General features: G+C 39.8%; 1 protein-coding gene across 5 annotated transcripts; it reads right to left on the reverse strand.

Annotated features, from left to right (window-relative positions):
- Positions 1-5,975: 5,975 nt before the first annotated feature.
- Positions 5,976-14,211, reverse strand: rps15a.S (ribosomal protein S15a S homeolog). 5 transcript variants are annotated; one of them, XM_018237605.2, is made up of 5 exons: positions 14,077-14,211; positions 11,644-11,781; positions 10,045-10,124; positions 9,508-9,593; positions 5,976-6,101 (listed from the first exon to the last, which is right to left on the reverse strand). In XM_018237605.2, the coding sequence occupies exons 2-5, from the start codon at positions 11,774-11,776 to the stop codon at positions 6,008-6,010; spliced, it is 393 nt and encodes a 130-aa protein (XP_018093094.1). In that variant the 5' UTR covers positions 11,777-11,781; positions 14,077-14,211; the 3' UTR covers positions 5,976-6,007. The 5 variants fall into 5 exon arrangements, with proteins under 5 accessions (XP_018093094.1, NP_001089694.1, XP_018093095.1 ...); NM_001096225.1 differs by having other exon boundaries at positions 13,725-14,084; XM_018237606.2 differs by lacking the exon at positions 14,077-14,211 and adding an exon at positions 13,607-13,629.
- Between the last annotated feature and the right edge of the window lie 1,515 nt (positions 14,212-15,726).

A 15,726-nucleotide genomic window follows, 5' to 3' on the forward strand; every position in this document is an offset into this window, starting at 1 on the left:
AAATGGTACAGAACTTTTAATTGATTGTATTTGGAAAGTTTCTTACTTCAGTATGAGGAAGCTTAAATTAAATTTTCATTTTCGCGATAGTTCCCCTTTAATGATGCTGCTCAGTACCTTGCACACATGCTGTGGCATCCAGAATGAACATGAGCCGCCATCTGCTTCCGTCAGACAAAACACATTCTTCGAAACAACAGCAGCTAAGAGTCAGGCGGGTGCAAATGATCCCTAATGCCTTTAATCATGCTGCGGTCATAAATAGCGCAAATGACTTCATTTTTATAATGAAACCACAATATAGATTGATATGCCAGAAAAGCACTTGACCTTGCTCAGATCATTTTACAAAAAAAAATAAAAATTTGACATTGGAGATCTGCTCATATTGATGTGTCCAGTGAGATAATACTGATACTATAGCTGCAAGAGAACAAACAAAATGAATAAGGCTTGTTCAAATCGTGCATTTATGCATACATGAAATACAGAGAGTATAGTAAACCACCACCTTTTGTAGGGTAGATTTGTTGGAGTTAGTGATAGGGTACAGAGAGACTCCAACAAGGAGGAAGATAGGGACCAATGTCTCAGCGATACTTCGTCTGATTAGGGACAGTGCACAGTGGTCTGGGAAACCCTGAGAAATGTGCGTGAAAGGAGAACTAAACCCTAAAAATGAATATGGCTAAAAATGCCACATTTAATATACTGAACTTACTGCACCAGCCTTAAATTCCAGCTTGTCAATAGCAGCAATAATCCAGGACTTCAAACTTGTCACAGGGGGTCACCATCTTGGAAAGTGTCTGACACGCATATGCTCAGTGGGCTCTGAGCAGCTGATGAGAAGCTAAGTTTAGGGGTCGTCGCAAATTATCAAGCAGGAAATGAGGTTGGTCTGTAATATAAGCCGATGCCACAAGACTGATTATTCAATTCTCATGCTAGTTGCACTGGTTTCTGTGCTACCATGTAGTAATTAGTGGTGCTTGCGAAGCAAAGCATCACTACTGTTATCTTGCAAACTTATTTTTATTCTTCTTCCGTATGAAAGTTTGGCGCGTAACTAGTCCCGCACCGTTTGTCCTAGACCCATGAATGAGGTGTCAAATCGTGCGGCTTAATCGGGAATGGGGTGGTATGACTTTTCTAAGGGGTGGGTGGTTAATTGCCCCTTGCGGGGGCAATTAACCCCCCCGAAAAGTCCCATAGATTAACATTGAGGCCAACTTTTGACGGATTCTAGCGCAGAGAGGGAATCTTGTAGAAACGTTAAATTTACCACATTTGAAGAGGTTTGCGACCTGTGTCAGATGATACCCCACACGAGGGTATAAGTTTTACCCCCGGGGCAGGAGAGGTCCCCAAATTTGCCCCATTGACTTATAATGGGGAATTTATCGAATAATTAGTTTGTCGCAGACCCATGAATGAGGTGTCAAACCGTTCAGCTTATTCGGGAATGGGGTGTTGTGACTTTTCTGTCCTATTTTGGGGACCCAAAAAAGTGAGCGGAGCCGCAAACAACGGCTTTTCCCTATTGACTTCAATGAGAAAATGTAAACAGCTGTAATTCTCACAGTAATAAAGCCAGAGCCCCCAAACTTGGCACCGTGGGTCACTGGGTGACTGCAGCCAAAATTTACAAAAAGTGGGCGGAGTCTACAACAGCCAATCAAATTTCAGCCATTCAATTAAATAGGAAAATTTTAAACTGCTGCCGCTCTTAGATGGTTAATGGCAGGGTCCTCAAACTTGGCACAGTTGGTCACTGGGGGACTGGGATTAAAATTAAGAAAAGTGGGTGGAGCCAAAACCAACCAATCAGATTTCTTTGATTGGTTTTAATGGGAAAAATTAAGAAGGCTGCCATTCTCTCAGTATTGATGTCAGGGACCTTGAATATCACAAATGTGGTCGCTGGGGGTTTCCACTTCAAGTTTAGAAAAAGTGGGCGGAGCCACCAACAACCAATCAAATTTCATTCATTGATTTTCAATAGAAAAAAATAGAAATGCTGCCATTTTTACACATTAAATGACAGCATTCCCAAACTTTGGTATGTTAGTCACTGAGTGACTGTGGTTCACAATTAGGAAAAAAAGGGGCGGGGCAACAACAGCCAATCAGATTTGGGCCTGAGTTTTGCCACGGCAAGCACCACTCACATTTTCTTCAGGAAATGTACCTCTCTAGTTATCTGTAACAGCCTTATATTGCGCCATTTATTTTCTATGTGTACTGTATATTGTGAGCCTCTAAGCTCAGTAAGTGAAAGCAGCACAGAGCATGTGCAGTGAATCAGCAGAAAAGAAGATTGGGAGCTACTGGGGCATCTTTGGAGACACAGATCTTTACTGCTAAAGGGCTATGGTTGCCTTGGGCTGGTATGGAAGAACAAAACAGAATTTACAACAGTTCTAGCTGCTTCTTTAATTAAGCTTTATTTCTCCTTTAATGGAAAGAGCCGTGTGATCACTGTTAATGTTGTACAGTGCGGATAATAAACCTGTTCCTAAGTTAATCAGTGTGACTCTCTGGTTTAATCAGCACTAAAGTGGTACCAGTTATGGAAAAAGGCAGGTGTTGCTTGTGATCAGTTAGTAGCCCAAGGGGGAATGGGACACCACGTTACAAGTCGATTCCCTGAGGATTGATATAGCAGGAGCTATCAATCTACCGTATAAAGTTTTATTACTGAGCCAACAAATGTATATTTTTAGCTGTAAAATTGGGATGCAGGCAGTCATCTCAGGTCACTGTGCTTTCAGAAAGAGCTAGCACTTCACAATGAAACTGCTTTCAGATGTTATTTTTCTTCTACTTAATGTAACTGGAGGAGTTGCAGTGGGACGTGATTTTTACTAGAGTGCTAGTCTCATAACTATAGAGAAGCTGTTACCTTGTTACCTTCCCATTGTTCTTTTGAAAGGCTCCTGAATGCTTCTGTGAGACAATTTGGAGTAAAGCAAACTAGTTACACAATCCCATCTGCTGGTTGAAATTGGTAATGAGGAAATGTACATTAACTATAGAGCATAGAGTAATGATGACTTGGCCCCTTTAACCCCCCTCTAAAAATGCAGTCAAAATACCTAAAATATTCAGGTGGCAGTCATATTTTTAAGCAAATCCAAGGATAGGAGACCTATGAAAATATACTCTGACTGAATCAGAGATGTGTATTTCTTTATCACCTGACAGGTGTATGTGCCCATTGAGCCTGTTCTGATGATGGGTGGTTTGTAGCAACACATGCAACGGACTATGTAGTGAGCCACATTAATGCCATTAATACCAGAAGTATCAGCATTTACACAAATAAAGTAGGCCTCGCCACCCAGAGGTCTGGGAATTATGATGTCTTATTCCACACAATGTTGAAGTGCTCTACCTCTGTATGCTTTCTTTCAAAATCAGGTGCTCAGCAGTAAAATACCCCACCTACCATGGGTTAGGGAATACACATGCAAAATCCAAAGCACTGCAGCACACTGACAAGATGAATGTGTTTATATTCGTGGCATTTATTGGCTCCAATTCAAGTAGACAAAGGGCAATGTTTCGGGCCTCACAGGGCCCTTTATCAGCTTGATAAACCAATAAATGCCACAAATATAAACACATTCATCTTGTCAGTGTGCCGCAGTGCTTTGGATTTTGCATGGGAATTAGGATGTAGCTTGGACACTATGTATCTATTCTTCCAAATGTCAGTGTGGCTTTCCTCCAAAAATCTGTCAAGGTAACATGCTACTGATAAAAGGTACCATTACTCGGTGTAAATGTGATAGGGTTATTCCAATGAGCAACGTAAACATGGCATCTGTACTGTCAGGGAGAGATGCAGAAATGACAGTTGCACCCATCTCTCAGACGTAATTAAAGGCTTCGAAGTAAATCAGTTTGATATAGGAAGCAATGACTAAGCATGCCATTGAACACCTTAAGTGTCAGCAAGTGGTTTCCCTTTAAAGGGGTTGTTCACCTTCAATGTACAAATCTTATGAAACCACTAACAATGTTCTCAATGTGTTAGAAAAACCATTTTCCATAACAAAAAGAAAAAATGCCATTGTAAAAGCTATTTTTTATACCTATTAACTTAGCCCTTCTCATGTCTCTCAGACCAGTTTTCTGAAGTGATGGGAGTGGCCTATTTTGAACCTGACACACCAAGAACTTCCTATATGACGACATCATCATGCCCAGGCTTTGCCCTTACTTGTTTCCTATTGGATGTTGATACTGCCCTCCTCCTAGTAATTTATTGGTTGCTTGTGAATTGTAACCAGTCACATAATTTGAATGATCATTGGTTGATTACTCAATTGTAATGGCAGAGGTTAACAGACGCAGCATATAAACAAACCTGCCTTGCAACAAACAATCTCACAGCCATGCAGAAAAATACTGCAGAAAAGGAAGGAGCAACATTGTTCTCCCAATTCTGGCACTCTCCTTCTGCCTAGACTTAAACTGAATGTAGTGCCAAAGGGGTGCAAACTTTTCTGGGAATAAATACTGGCGTTTCTATATTTTTATCTTTTAATACCTTTGGCATTAAGCATAATGTCAGTTATTTACAAAATTGCAACAAAACCACCACTGACTTGCTTAGAAACGTATGTAACTTACACATCAAGCAGGGCTGCCACCTCACCCTTTTAAAACCAAACACATATGAAATCCACAGCCTGCATGGCTAATTATCAACTCATTTAGATGCTGCAGACTGAACTGATTTCTGTGCAGCCATGTATCATGCATCTAAATGAATTGCTAATTAGCCATGCAGGCTGCGGATTTCATATGTGTTTGGTTTTAAAAGGGTGAGGTGGCAGCCCTAAGTGACAGGCAGAGCAGTGTTGAGGGCAGGTAGGTTTTTTGGACATTTTGTGCGCTCTCCCAGGGGGGCGGTAATTTACCTAGGAAAACGATACCTTTTTTAAGTGTTTAAGTGTTCCACTTCTGGAACAAGATTTAGAGCTCTAAATACCAAAAATTTCATGATATAGGGATCTATACCAGAAAAATATTTCACTTCATGCACAAAAATTCAACTCATTTGGAAAGCCTCAAGCTCATACAAATAGTCCTGGAAGTCACGTCAGCTGCTGAATAATGATTTTTATGAGGTAAATACACAAAATAATACATGGACCCCCCCAAAATAATATATTTCTGGAAAGTACAAGTGTCATCTCCCATAGTATCCATTATAATCCAATAATTCAAATTTATAAAAATGATTTTCCTTTTCTCTGTAATAATAAAACAGTCGCTTGTACTTGATCCCAACTGAGATATAATTAATCCTTATTGGAAGCAAAAACAGCCTATTGGGTTTATTTAATGATTACATGATTTTCTAGTAGACTTAAGGTATGAAGATCCAAATTATGGAAAGATCCATTATCTGTAAAACTCCAGGTCCCAAGCACCTCAATCCCCCCATCTGCACAGTTGAAGTCTCTGCAGTACACAGCCCACACTCCCCCTCCCTCTCACAAACTTGTAACAGTTTCTCTTCAGTACCTGAATGCTGCTCAAATTCCACAGCCCAGCACAGGAAGCAGTGGCAGATTGACAGCAGACATAGCCAATAGGAGTTAAGTTAGCTGCCAGTACAATGTGTGATGTCATATAAGGAAAAGGAAGTGAACACTGTAGTGTTTTTGAGGGTCAGTGACCCCCTCCCAGCACAGGGTCTGTGTGGAACTGAAGGATTAGTACAGGGACACTTCTGAGGTGAATATCTCTTGAACTGTACTTTTTCTGTTAACTATTTCTATGGAAAAGTTTGTTCTATTCATGTGAACTGTTAGATTTGTAAATTTGTTACCAAGGTGAACAACCCCTTTAAGAAAAATAGAATCGATAGTGCTGCAAGTTCCACATTAGAACTGTAGATTGTAGGATTCAGTCCAGGCTAGAGAGTAGGGGGGGGGGAAAAGCAAACAAAACAGCCATTCTTTGATAACAGTTTATTTTCTTGTGTCGCTTAGAAAAAGAATCCCAGGATTTTGCCTCCTGTGTGTTTTCGCCTGGCTTCTTCATGGTCCATGATGCCAGCTGAAGTAGTGAGCACAATATACCTGCAAGAAATACAAATAAATGTTATTCATCCATCCATTTAAAATCAGGGCAAACCCCAAATTATAGACAAACTTTATTTCCTGTGCTTGTATGTATATATTTATAAAACAAATTGTTTCAGTGTAGATCAGGGCCCCTCGACCTCTAGTTCCAGTGAGTAGAATTTAAACGCAAGTATGAATATGTTCATGGGCTGCCAGAGTGCTGTGATGTTCTGTCTCAAGGCTGGAGTAGACTGAACAGCTGCAGACATGTATTGGAGGAGTATTTCAACAGTATAAATTCCTGCTGTGTTCATGGCACAAAGTAAGCACTTGCTGTGCACCCATGGGGAGCAACATGAAACGCAGCGGAAAAGATGTAGCAAACAAGTCACTGGTTGGGGAATATTACAATACATTAACTGGACCCAAAGCGAGCAGCAGAATAGAAATACTAAGATACACTTTCATATGAACTTTAAAATATTCCAGTATGTCGTACACTTAGTATGTTTTCAACTTTTATTTTTTCACATTTCTTATGCCTCTTTCCAACTGCCAAACGTGGACCTCGCTCTTTAAAGGAGAACTAACCCATAAAAATGAATATGGCTAAAAATTTTATTTTATATACCATGCCTAAAGTTTCAGCTTGTCAATAGCAGCAAAGGACTTCAATCTTATCACAGGGGGGTCACCATCTTGGAAAGTGTCTGACACTCAAACTCTCAGTGGGCTCTTAGCAGCTGTTAAGAAGCCAAGCTTAGGGGTTGTCACAAGTTATCCAGCAGGAAATGAGGTTGGTCTGTAATAAAAGTTGATGCTACAGGGCTGCTTATTAAATTCTGATGCTAGTTGCACTGGTTTCTGTGCTGTCATGTAGTAATTATCTGTATTAATTACTAATCAGCCTTATATTGTGACATTTATATTCTATGTGCACTGTATAGTTAGTCTGTCCCTAAGCTCAGTAAGAATCAGCAGAAAAGAAAATGGGGAGCAACTGGGGCATCTTTGGAGACAGGACTGTGGGTGCCTTGGACTGGTACAGAAGCCCAAAACATAATGTACAACATTTAAAGCTACTTTAGTTTAGCTTTCCTTGTTCTTTAAGATCATTTGGAAAATGCCAATAAAATTGTAGTCTCAAAAACATCTTTCTATTCATACCCTCTACTTTCCTGGAGTAAACATGACCCTAGAAAACAGCTGTTTCAATGCCAAATTGGAGAGCAAACAAATCCAAATTACAAAAAAATAAAAAGGAAGACTCCTTGCATTACTGCACAGTGGTACAAAGAGGTATTTCATTCACAGAACCTATTGAATGTATTACATTTTCATACAGATCCTCCAAAGTTTAACAAATAATCGCGTCAGTAATGAACACACAAGCAGAAGAGAAGAGTTGAGCATTCTGGGCTGTAGGGAGGCAATGGCCCTGTGATGCAAATGTAGATGCAGCTAAAACTGTTGGAACATACTTAATGCTAAAGGTTAATGTAAAATAGGCACTGTACACCCTTGCAAGTAGCCTCCCTGTTGCTGAGGCCAGAGGTTCCCAGAATCATTTACAATCTGAATATAGTAGTAGCACAGCAGACCACAATATCATTTATATGCAAAAAGAAGCCTCACAAAAACAGCTCCTTATGGAACAAGTCACAGGTCTGTAGCTTTGCTCTGAATGTGATTAGCCAATACTGTTCAGAGTGGCCACATGCTTTTAATGTAAATTCAGCCAACTATGGCTATGAATTCACATATCCAAATACAGTGTATGCAAAACACATGAACACCAGGATCTCCTGTACAGGGTGGCCTCCCATGATTGTCTGCTCAGTGGGCAAACAAACTCAGCTTTGTCTGCTATTGTAGAAGCCTGTGCTGGGACCAGACAGGAACATAAGACACAATAAGGCTCAGAGTACTTTACCCATGGAGCATCTGACCTGCTGCATTTTAGCAAGTACAGGTTTGGGACCCATTTTGCAGGATGCTCAATAATTTGGATCTAGCAGACAGTCTACAAGAAAACTATAATTAAAACCATTTAATGAAACCAATAGGCTGGTTTTGCTTCCAATAAGAATGAATTCTCTTAGTTGGGATCAAGTACAAGCTACTGTTACAGATAAAAATGACAGGCTTTACATAATTCTGAGCTTTCTGGATAACAGGTATCTAGACAATGGATCCTATACATGTACTTGTAATCTACAAAATCTAATTGCAAATAATAGTGACATAAGCTAGTAACTTCAAAAGGATATTTTCATCTACCATTTATGCACAACATACCATTAAGGGCGCGACTACCATTTGCCACTCATGGGTGCGCTAAAAAAACGATAGACCATGGAATTCACACTAACTTTACTGGTGCACACACAGGTCAGCCAATTACTTGAAAATAATCACTTTATCAAGCAATGGCCTGAACCTTAATTACATCCACCCATGGGAATGGCTAGCAAAACATTTCATGTGCCATTACATGGTCAGTTAGGTTGAAAAAAAAAAAAAAAAAAGACACGTCCATCAAGTTCAATCTTTGAGATCTATTTTAACCTGCTGAACTGCTAGTTGATCCAGATTAGCCTCTCCAATTTGCCTCAGAGGGGCTCCCAAGATGGCAATCAGACCAGTCCCTGGATCAACTTGTACTATGAGCCATCTCCTATTGCTATAGCCATTGCTATAGTACAAACAAAAAAATCTCTGCAAGCTACATCTTATAAGGGCAAATGAACAAAAACTAAATATGCATTATGTCAGTTATAATACAATGTTACAGCAGATAAGCAAATACTAAACCCAAATTTATGGGAAAGATTTTTCCAGCACAGCTTAAACGCATGGTTAGCAAAATAAAGGCCTCTGTTCCGTTACTGGTCAATTCAACTCCAAAACTGGACAAGACAACAGCACAATAGTTTACCTGAATATAGACCTTCAGTTCTTTGCATTCACACACACTACAACCAAGGCCTGCTTCTAAAGAGTATTTATACACACACTGCAGAAATTACAATTACCAGGGAAATATAACCTGAACAAGCTTCATATAAAGCACTACAAACACTATAAAGCAATTTCAAATGAGAATGTATCAGCTTTTCCAATGAAAGAGGGACTCCTATTCTCTAGCAATAAAAATTCACACTATTTCCGAAATCTTTTTACCAACTACAATATTAATGGCACCAATGCAACTGCCAAATAACTATGGCTCACTTGCAGCAAGAATACAAGAAGAAACTAAATTGTAGTTTCTTTACAACAACCAAGTGTAATATATAGCTGTCAGGAGCACGGTAATATACCTGGCAGCACGTTTGGAGAAGTGAATGAAAGCTGCAGAGAAGCATTAACGTGTGAAAGGACACGTGCTTAAGATGAGAATAATAAAATATCCACCTACCCAAACTGACGTGATGGCAAGAGGTTATTTTGCCACTTCTCCAGATCCTTCAGTTGAACATCAAATCTGGGGCTAATGACACCACACTGAAAATTAAACAGTAAAAATATCATTTATAACTAAAATGCATTAAGTTTCACACAACTCTAAGGGGCATATTTATTATGTAAAAAAAAAAAACAGAGGGATAATATAACACCACTAAAAATAATGGTGTCATATTACACACATCTTGATATATTCGCCGTTTTACACAGCTTTTTACACCATGTTTTTGGCAAATTTCGTTTTACATATTTCCCTAAAGGTCACCTGCAACCCTAAAAAAATATTAATGTACAACTCAGCATCCCACTGCCAAATGACCGCTAGCAGGGTATGCAGGAAATTGTTACTCCAGGACTACATAATTTCTCTACCAATGTGAGGCACCTGGTGGAGAAATGCTCAATACTCCTCAATGCACAAACATGCATTTTTAGGCAGAACAGTCATGTGAAGGACAGGCAGTAAGGAAGTACACCATAATATACTTACCTTGTTAAGCCTTCCTGTGAGATTGACTACAATTTTCCCAGCTCTGTGATCATCAATAATCTCAAACTCCCCAATATAACCTGAAAAAAAAAAAAAAAAAAAGATCAATTTACTTGAAAATCAAAACCTATAATTGAAAAGAATGACGAACACTTACATACTATAAAGCTTCACTTTACAAAATAACCTGCCTTGAGTTTATTTAATTTCTTCTACTCTAGTAACAAAACCCAAAGATCCCCAAAGCAGCAGTGCAATTAATGTTCATGAGCCATTCAGATGAAGGATCAAATGATTCTATGATGTACCTCCTTAAAGGGAGAGACATGGGCCCGGTTTAGTAATGAGAGCCTCATTTGTAACAGTCCAAAAATATGGCATCAAAGGGTCTGAAATAACCCAATTTGCCTATGCTTTAAGACACTTCCGCTCATCTTGTGTACATACCTAAATCACTCCCACAAAAAACATGGTACAGGTATGGGACCTGACAAAGTAGAATTTGTATGCACTCCCAGGCCTTCTCGTATGCAATAATCTGGTGCTCAGTCCTCTAGGGAGACGGCACTCCCCTGGGTTCACAGGAAAAGAAGAAATTGAGGAAACGGCACACAGAATTGAATGCAAAAGGGATATACCCCTATAGATTTATTGTGTCAAACAGCACAACGTTTCGGGGGCAGGCCCCTTCGTCAGGTGATATCTTCGGTTACAGGTATGGGACCTGTTATCCAGAATGCTCAAAACCTGGAATTTTCCAGATAATGGATCTTTCCCTAATTTGGATCTTCAAACCATAAGCCTACTAGGAAATTATGTAAACCTTAAATAAACCCAATATGCTGGTTTTGCTTCCAGTAAGCATTAATTATCTTAGTTTGCATCAAATACAAGGTACTGTTTCATTATTCATGTAGAGAAAAATGAAGTATTTTTTTAAATTCTGGATTATTTGATTATAATGAAGTCTATGGGAGCCAGCCTTTCCATAATTCAGTTGGGTTTCCGGAGAATGGATCCCATACCTGTACATGGAAATACACTGCACCATAAAAGAGTAAACATAACTTTCACAAGTAACATTTTTTTATCACTAGACAACTTTGCAAATTAGACATTTTATATTCTGGACTATTCTTTTTTTAATACACCAGGCTGAGGATGACTGTTGCACAGCCAACTACTTTACTGCACCTTAAAAAATGCACATCAAGGAAAACATTTAAATGGTACTTAAACCCTTTCTAGGAAGTCTACTTCCCATTTCAACCTCAGGATAGTCATAATTATCCCGATACTCCCCCAAAATTTTTGGTCACTGACCAAGCACCATCAGGGTCAATTTATTGTCTAAATCCCACTACCTTAACCAGTAAATAAAGTTGGGCAGGAATTCGGATATGTAGGCTGGCACACAGATTGACTCCATGGTCCAATTCTGCAGTGTGTTGTGCTACTGATGAGTAATGGGACACCCAAGAGAAATAAACTGCAGGCTAAATACTGGGGCTTTTTACTAATATGCAGAGGTGAATTGGGAAACAACTGCAGCTTCTGAAACAAAATACAGGGTTTAGTTTCACAGCAGGAATTACTTACCATGCTTCATCATTACGGTCAGGAATCTCACTATCACTTTTGAACATGGTCGGATGAGGACCTGGCGCTTGCCACGTTTCTCTGCATTATTGATGCTTTTCAGAGCATCGGCAAGGACGTTCATGCGCACCATGGTGCCTAGAGAAAAAGAAGTCCACGTTTAGAGACATATGGCCCACAATGCTCTACGGATTACTTTTTTTGCAGAGATATTGCTGGACTACAACTCCCAACAATACCGTAAAACATGATTGATATAATGAAGTGTTCGGTTGCAAGATGTTGCTGGACTACACCTCCCAAGATTAAAATAAATCTATTTAGGCCAACTAAAATAGAAGCCGTCAGGGAGACCCACAAAACCCGTCTGAATATCTTGAAATGCTTTGATACATTCAAACACAATGAATATACTTAAATGCAGTCAAAAAGAAAGTTGCCCAGGTCTTTCCTGCAAGGTCTGGAGAAAGCGTTTCAAAGCGACCCTGAAAACAAACTCACCCCTCCAATTCAAATGGGGGATTTGGTAAACAGGACTCATTTTATCCACAAAAGTAACAAATTAGGTTACTTCCAGGTAAAACGGTGGCAGGATATACTTTCAGGTGACTTGTAAACCACAGACCTTCCCTAATCCAGCAAGTATTACTTTTTAGGGTAATTGCCATTAGTATGGGTAGCATTCAAGAATAAAAGTTGGAGTCCTTTAAAAGAACTTGACAACCACCCTGATCCACATTCTCCAGCCTTCCATATTCTCCAGTAGGTGCATCATTGTAGCAACAAACAGAAGCAACCACATTAAAAGTTGCAAATAATCACATTTAAAGGGGTTGTTCGCCTTCCAAACACTTTTTAGTTCCGTTTTCAGATTGTTCCCCAAAAACACACTTCTCAATTAGTTTCCATTATTTACTATTTTTCCAAAATCAGAGTTTAAAGTTGAATGTTCCTGTCTCTGGTGTTTAGTCTAGCAGCCAAGTAATTCAGGCGCAGACTCTAAACTGTTACAATTTTCTAACATTTAGTTTATACATTTCTCAGCATAATCTCTGGAGTATTAGCAACTATTGTATCAATTCTAACAGCTGCCTGTAATGAAACCAAGAGATTCTGTTCAGCAGGGACAAAGATAAGAAACATATCAACTAAATGTATCAGTTAAGAAGAGTCATTATATCTGGTTGTCTATCGGAAAACAGTCTGACATCAACACTCTACAAATAATTCAAAAAAGTTCAAGTTATTTGTACATTTTCAGGCAACTGAAAGCCTCATATCTCCATTTATACTGATTTTGACTTGACAAAAGTCAACACTCATCAGGTCCATCAATGCTGGCTCCTGCTACACTGTTTCAGCAGTCAGGCCCAGTAGCTCAGAGAATATAAACAAGCAGGTTCCAACAGCATTTACATTAACCTCATAACTACTGAAAATTGAAAGCTGCCAATATTTCCTTCCATTGAACAAATCGAAGACATGAAAATTCCCAAAATTCTGGGTTCCAAGTGGTACTTTGAATATAAAGCATCAGTCCCCAGTAAGGGTTGCCACCTGGCCGGTAAAAAAATGACGGTTGATCCCAATGTTATTAATAGGGAAAAAAGATAAATCTTTAGGAAGGACGGCATTTTTTTTTCCAGAAAAGGTGGCAACGCTATTCACCAACAAAGACCCGCCACTTATGGCACAACTGGCCCTGAGCTAAGCTTCCCAGCATTCCAGGCAGCCTAAACTTTACAGGAAGTAAAGAGACATGGACAGCAAGTCTCTGCCATAGAACATGTTCTATGTACATATAATGTATAGCTGACTTGTATGAGCATTTCAAATCTGAAGGACAGTTAAAGCCCATTCACACCTACAAGCCACATTGTTAGGTGAATTACTAGGCCAATAGGTCAGACAATACATAATATTAACATGTATTTGTACAGATATTGCTGGACACGTCACATACTTTAGACAGGATGGAGAAGAGCTTCTTGCTCAGAGAGCTGACACTCTAAAGAGAGAAGGGGTAGGAGACACACACAGGCTGTGGGGATGGACATGGTGTGATAATGCTTTCATTTAACCTGGCAATTGTCGGCCAAACTGAGGGCTCGCACACAAACACAGGTTCATCAGTCCCAGCAGCCCCGTATGAGCAACAAAGATAAGTATTAGCCATGGGAAGGAGCACAGGATCCCAGACACGGAGCCCATAGGCGCCTCAGTTTCGGAGTCAGCCTGGAAGCTGGAAAGAGCCGGCCATTATTTTGTCGTCCCATTCCAACGACACGCACAAGTCAAAGATGCCCAAGAACGTGTTGAAGCGGCAGCGTCCGAAGCGCGCTCTTTAGTGAGCACATTAGTGCGACAGCCAGACAGAGGATGGCCGGGATACAGGCAAGATTACAGCCAGGCCAAGGATTCAGCCATACTCACCGGCTCTGCAGTATGGCGGAAAGAGGGAGGAGAAACAGGCCGCGGGGCGATATGGGAACTTTTCTACTCTCGCGAGACGTTGTCTGTGCGGAAAATCCGGAACTATGTCTGCAGGCTAAAATAATCGATCTCTTGACAGTCTCTTCTTTCTATTTGCACAGAAAATGAACGTGATGCAGCGTTCGATTAACTTGCCTTAATGATTATTAAGCGGGAGTCCCAGAGCGCGTAGTAAACTAGTAATGTGTCCGGGATGTCAGTGTGGGGAGTATGTTAGGCGCTTGTATTTCAATGGAAAAGATGATTATATAGCAGTAGTTAGTGTGCGCAGTGCTTTGGGGTTTTCACATTTGTCAAGTGACAGACTGGGCTTCTGGGATACAATTTTATTCTTAAAGGGATACTGTCATGGGAAAAAAATGTTTTTATTTTTTTGTTAATAGTGCTGCTCCAGCAGAATTCTGCACAAATCCATTTCTCAAAAGAGCAAACAATTTTTTTTATATACATATTGTCAATTCCCAGCTGCCCCAAGTCATGTGACTTGTGCTCCGATAAACTTCAATCAGTCTTTACTGCTGTACTGCAAGTTGGAGTGATATCACCCCCTCCCTTTTCCCCCCAGCAGCCAAACAAAAGAACAATGAGAAGGTAACCAGATAGCAGCACCCTAACACAAGATAACAGCTGCCTGGTAGATCTAAGAACAACACTCAATAGTAAAAATCCATGTCTCACTGAGACACATCCAGTTACATTGAGAAGGAAAAACAGCAGCCTGCCAGAAAGCATTTCTCTCTTAAAGTGCAGGCACAAGTCACATGACCAGGGGCAGCTGGGAAATTGACAAAATGTCCAGCCCCATGTCAGATTTCAAAATTGAATATAAAAAAATGTGCTCTTTTGAGAAATGGATTTCATTGCAGAATTCTGCTGGAGTAGCACTATTAACTGATGCCTTTTGAAAAAAACATGTTTTCTGATGACAGCATCCCTTTAAAGGGGTGGTTCTCCTTTATGTTAACTTTTAGTATGTAATAGAATGGCTAATTCTAAGCAACTTTTCAATTGGTCTTTATTGTTTATTTTTTATAGTTTTTTTATTATTTGCATTTTTCTTTTAACTCTTTTTTAGTGGGGATCACAGACCATGGCAGCCAAAAAATTATTGTTCTGCGAGCTTACAATTTTATTGTTATTTCTACTTTTTATTCCTTATCTTTTTATACAGCTCCTCTCCTATTCAAACCACTGCTTGGTTGCTAAGGTAAATAAGACCCTAGCAACCAGATAGCTACTGAAATTCCAAACTGATGCACAAAAAGCTAAAAGAAAAGGCCCCATCTGAAAACAAATGCTCTATAAAGCTACACATATATTGTTATTGCTTATCTTTTTATTCAGGGCCTCTCCTATTCATATTCCAGTCTCCAGTGCTTGAAAAGTAGTGGTTCAGGCTGATTTATTGAATATTTCTGCAAAAACCCTAATAATCCCTCCCTTCTCTTCCACTTCCTGCTCCATGAATTCTTTGGCTGTGCAGGGGAGCCGGCAGCTCTCAGCTCACTGCAATATAGGACAGGGACCAATCAGCAGCTTTCAGGACCTGATAGGGGACTGAAGCCGGTCTTTTTTTGTGTGACTGCAGGG

This window comes from Xenopus laevis, chromosome 9_10S (assembly GCF_017654675.1).
Source record: "Xenopus laevis strain J_2021 chromosome 9_10S, Xenopus_laevis_v10.1, whole genome shotgun sequence".
In the NCBI taxonomy this organism is placed as follows: Eukaryota; Metazoa; Chordata; class Amphibia; order Anura; family Pipidae; genus Xenopus; species Xenopus laevis.

Excerpts from the sequence above, each read along its gene's own strand:
- rps15a.S (XM_018237604.2), bottom strand. Across the intron at positions 10,125-11,643 it reads GACCGTAATGATGAAGCATG|GTTATATTGGGGAGTTTGAG; the intron begins GTAAGTAATTCC and ends TTTTTTTTTCAG. Across the intron at positions 9,594-10,044 it reads TCACAGGAAGGCTTAACAAG|TGTGGTGTCATTAGCCCCAG; the intron begins GTAAGTATATTA and ends TTTAATTTTCAG.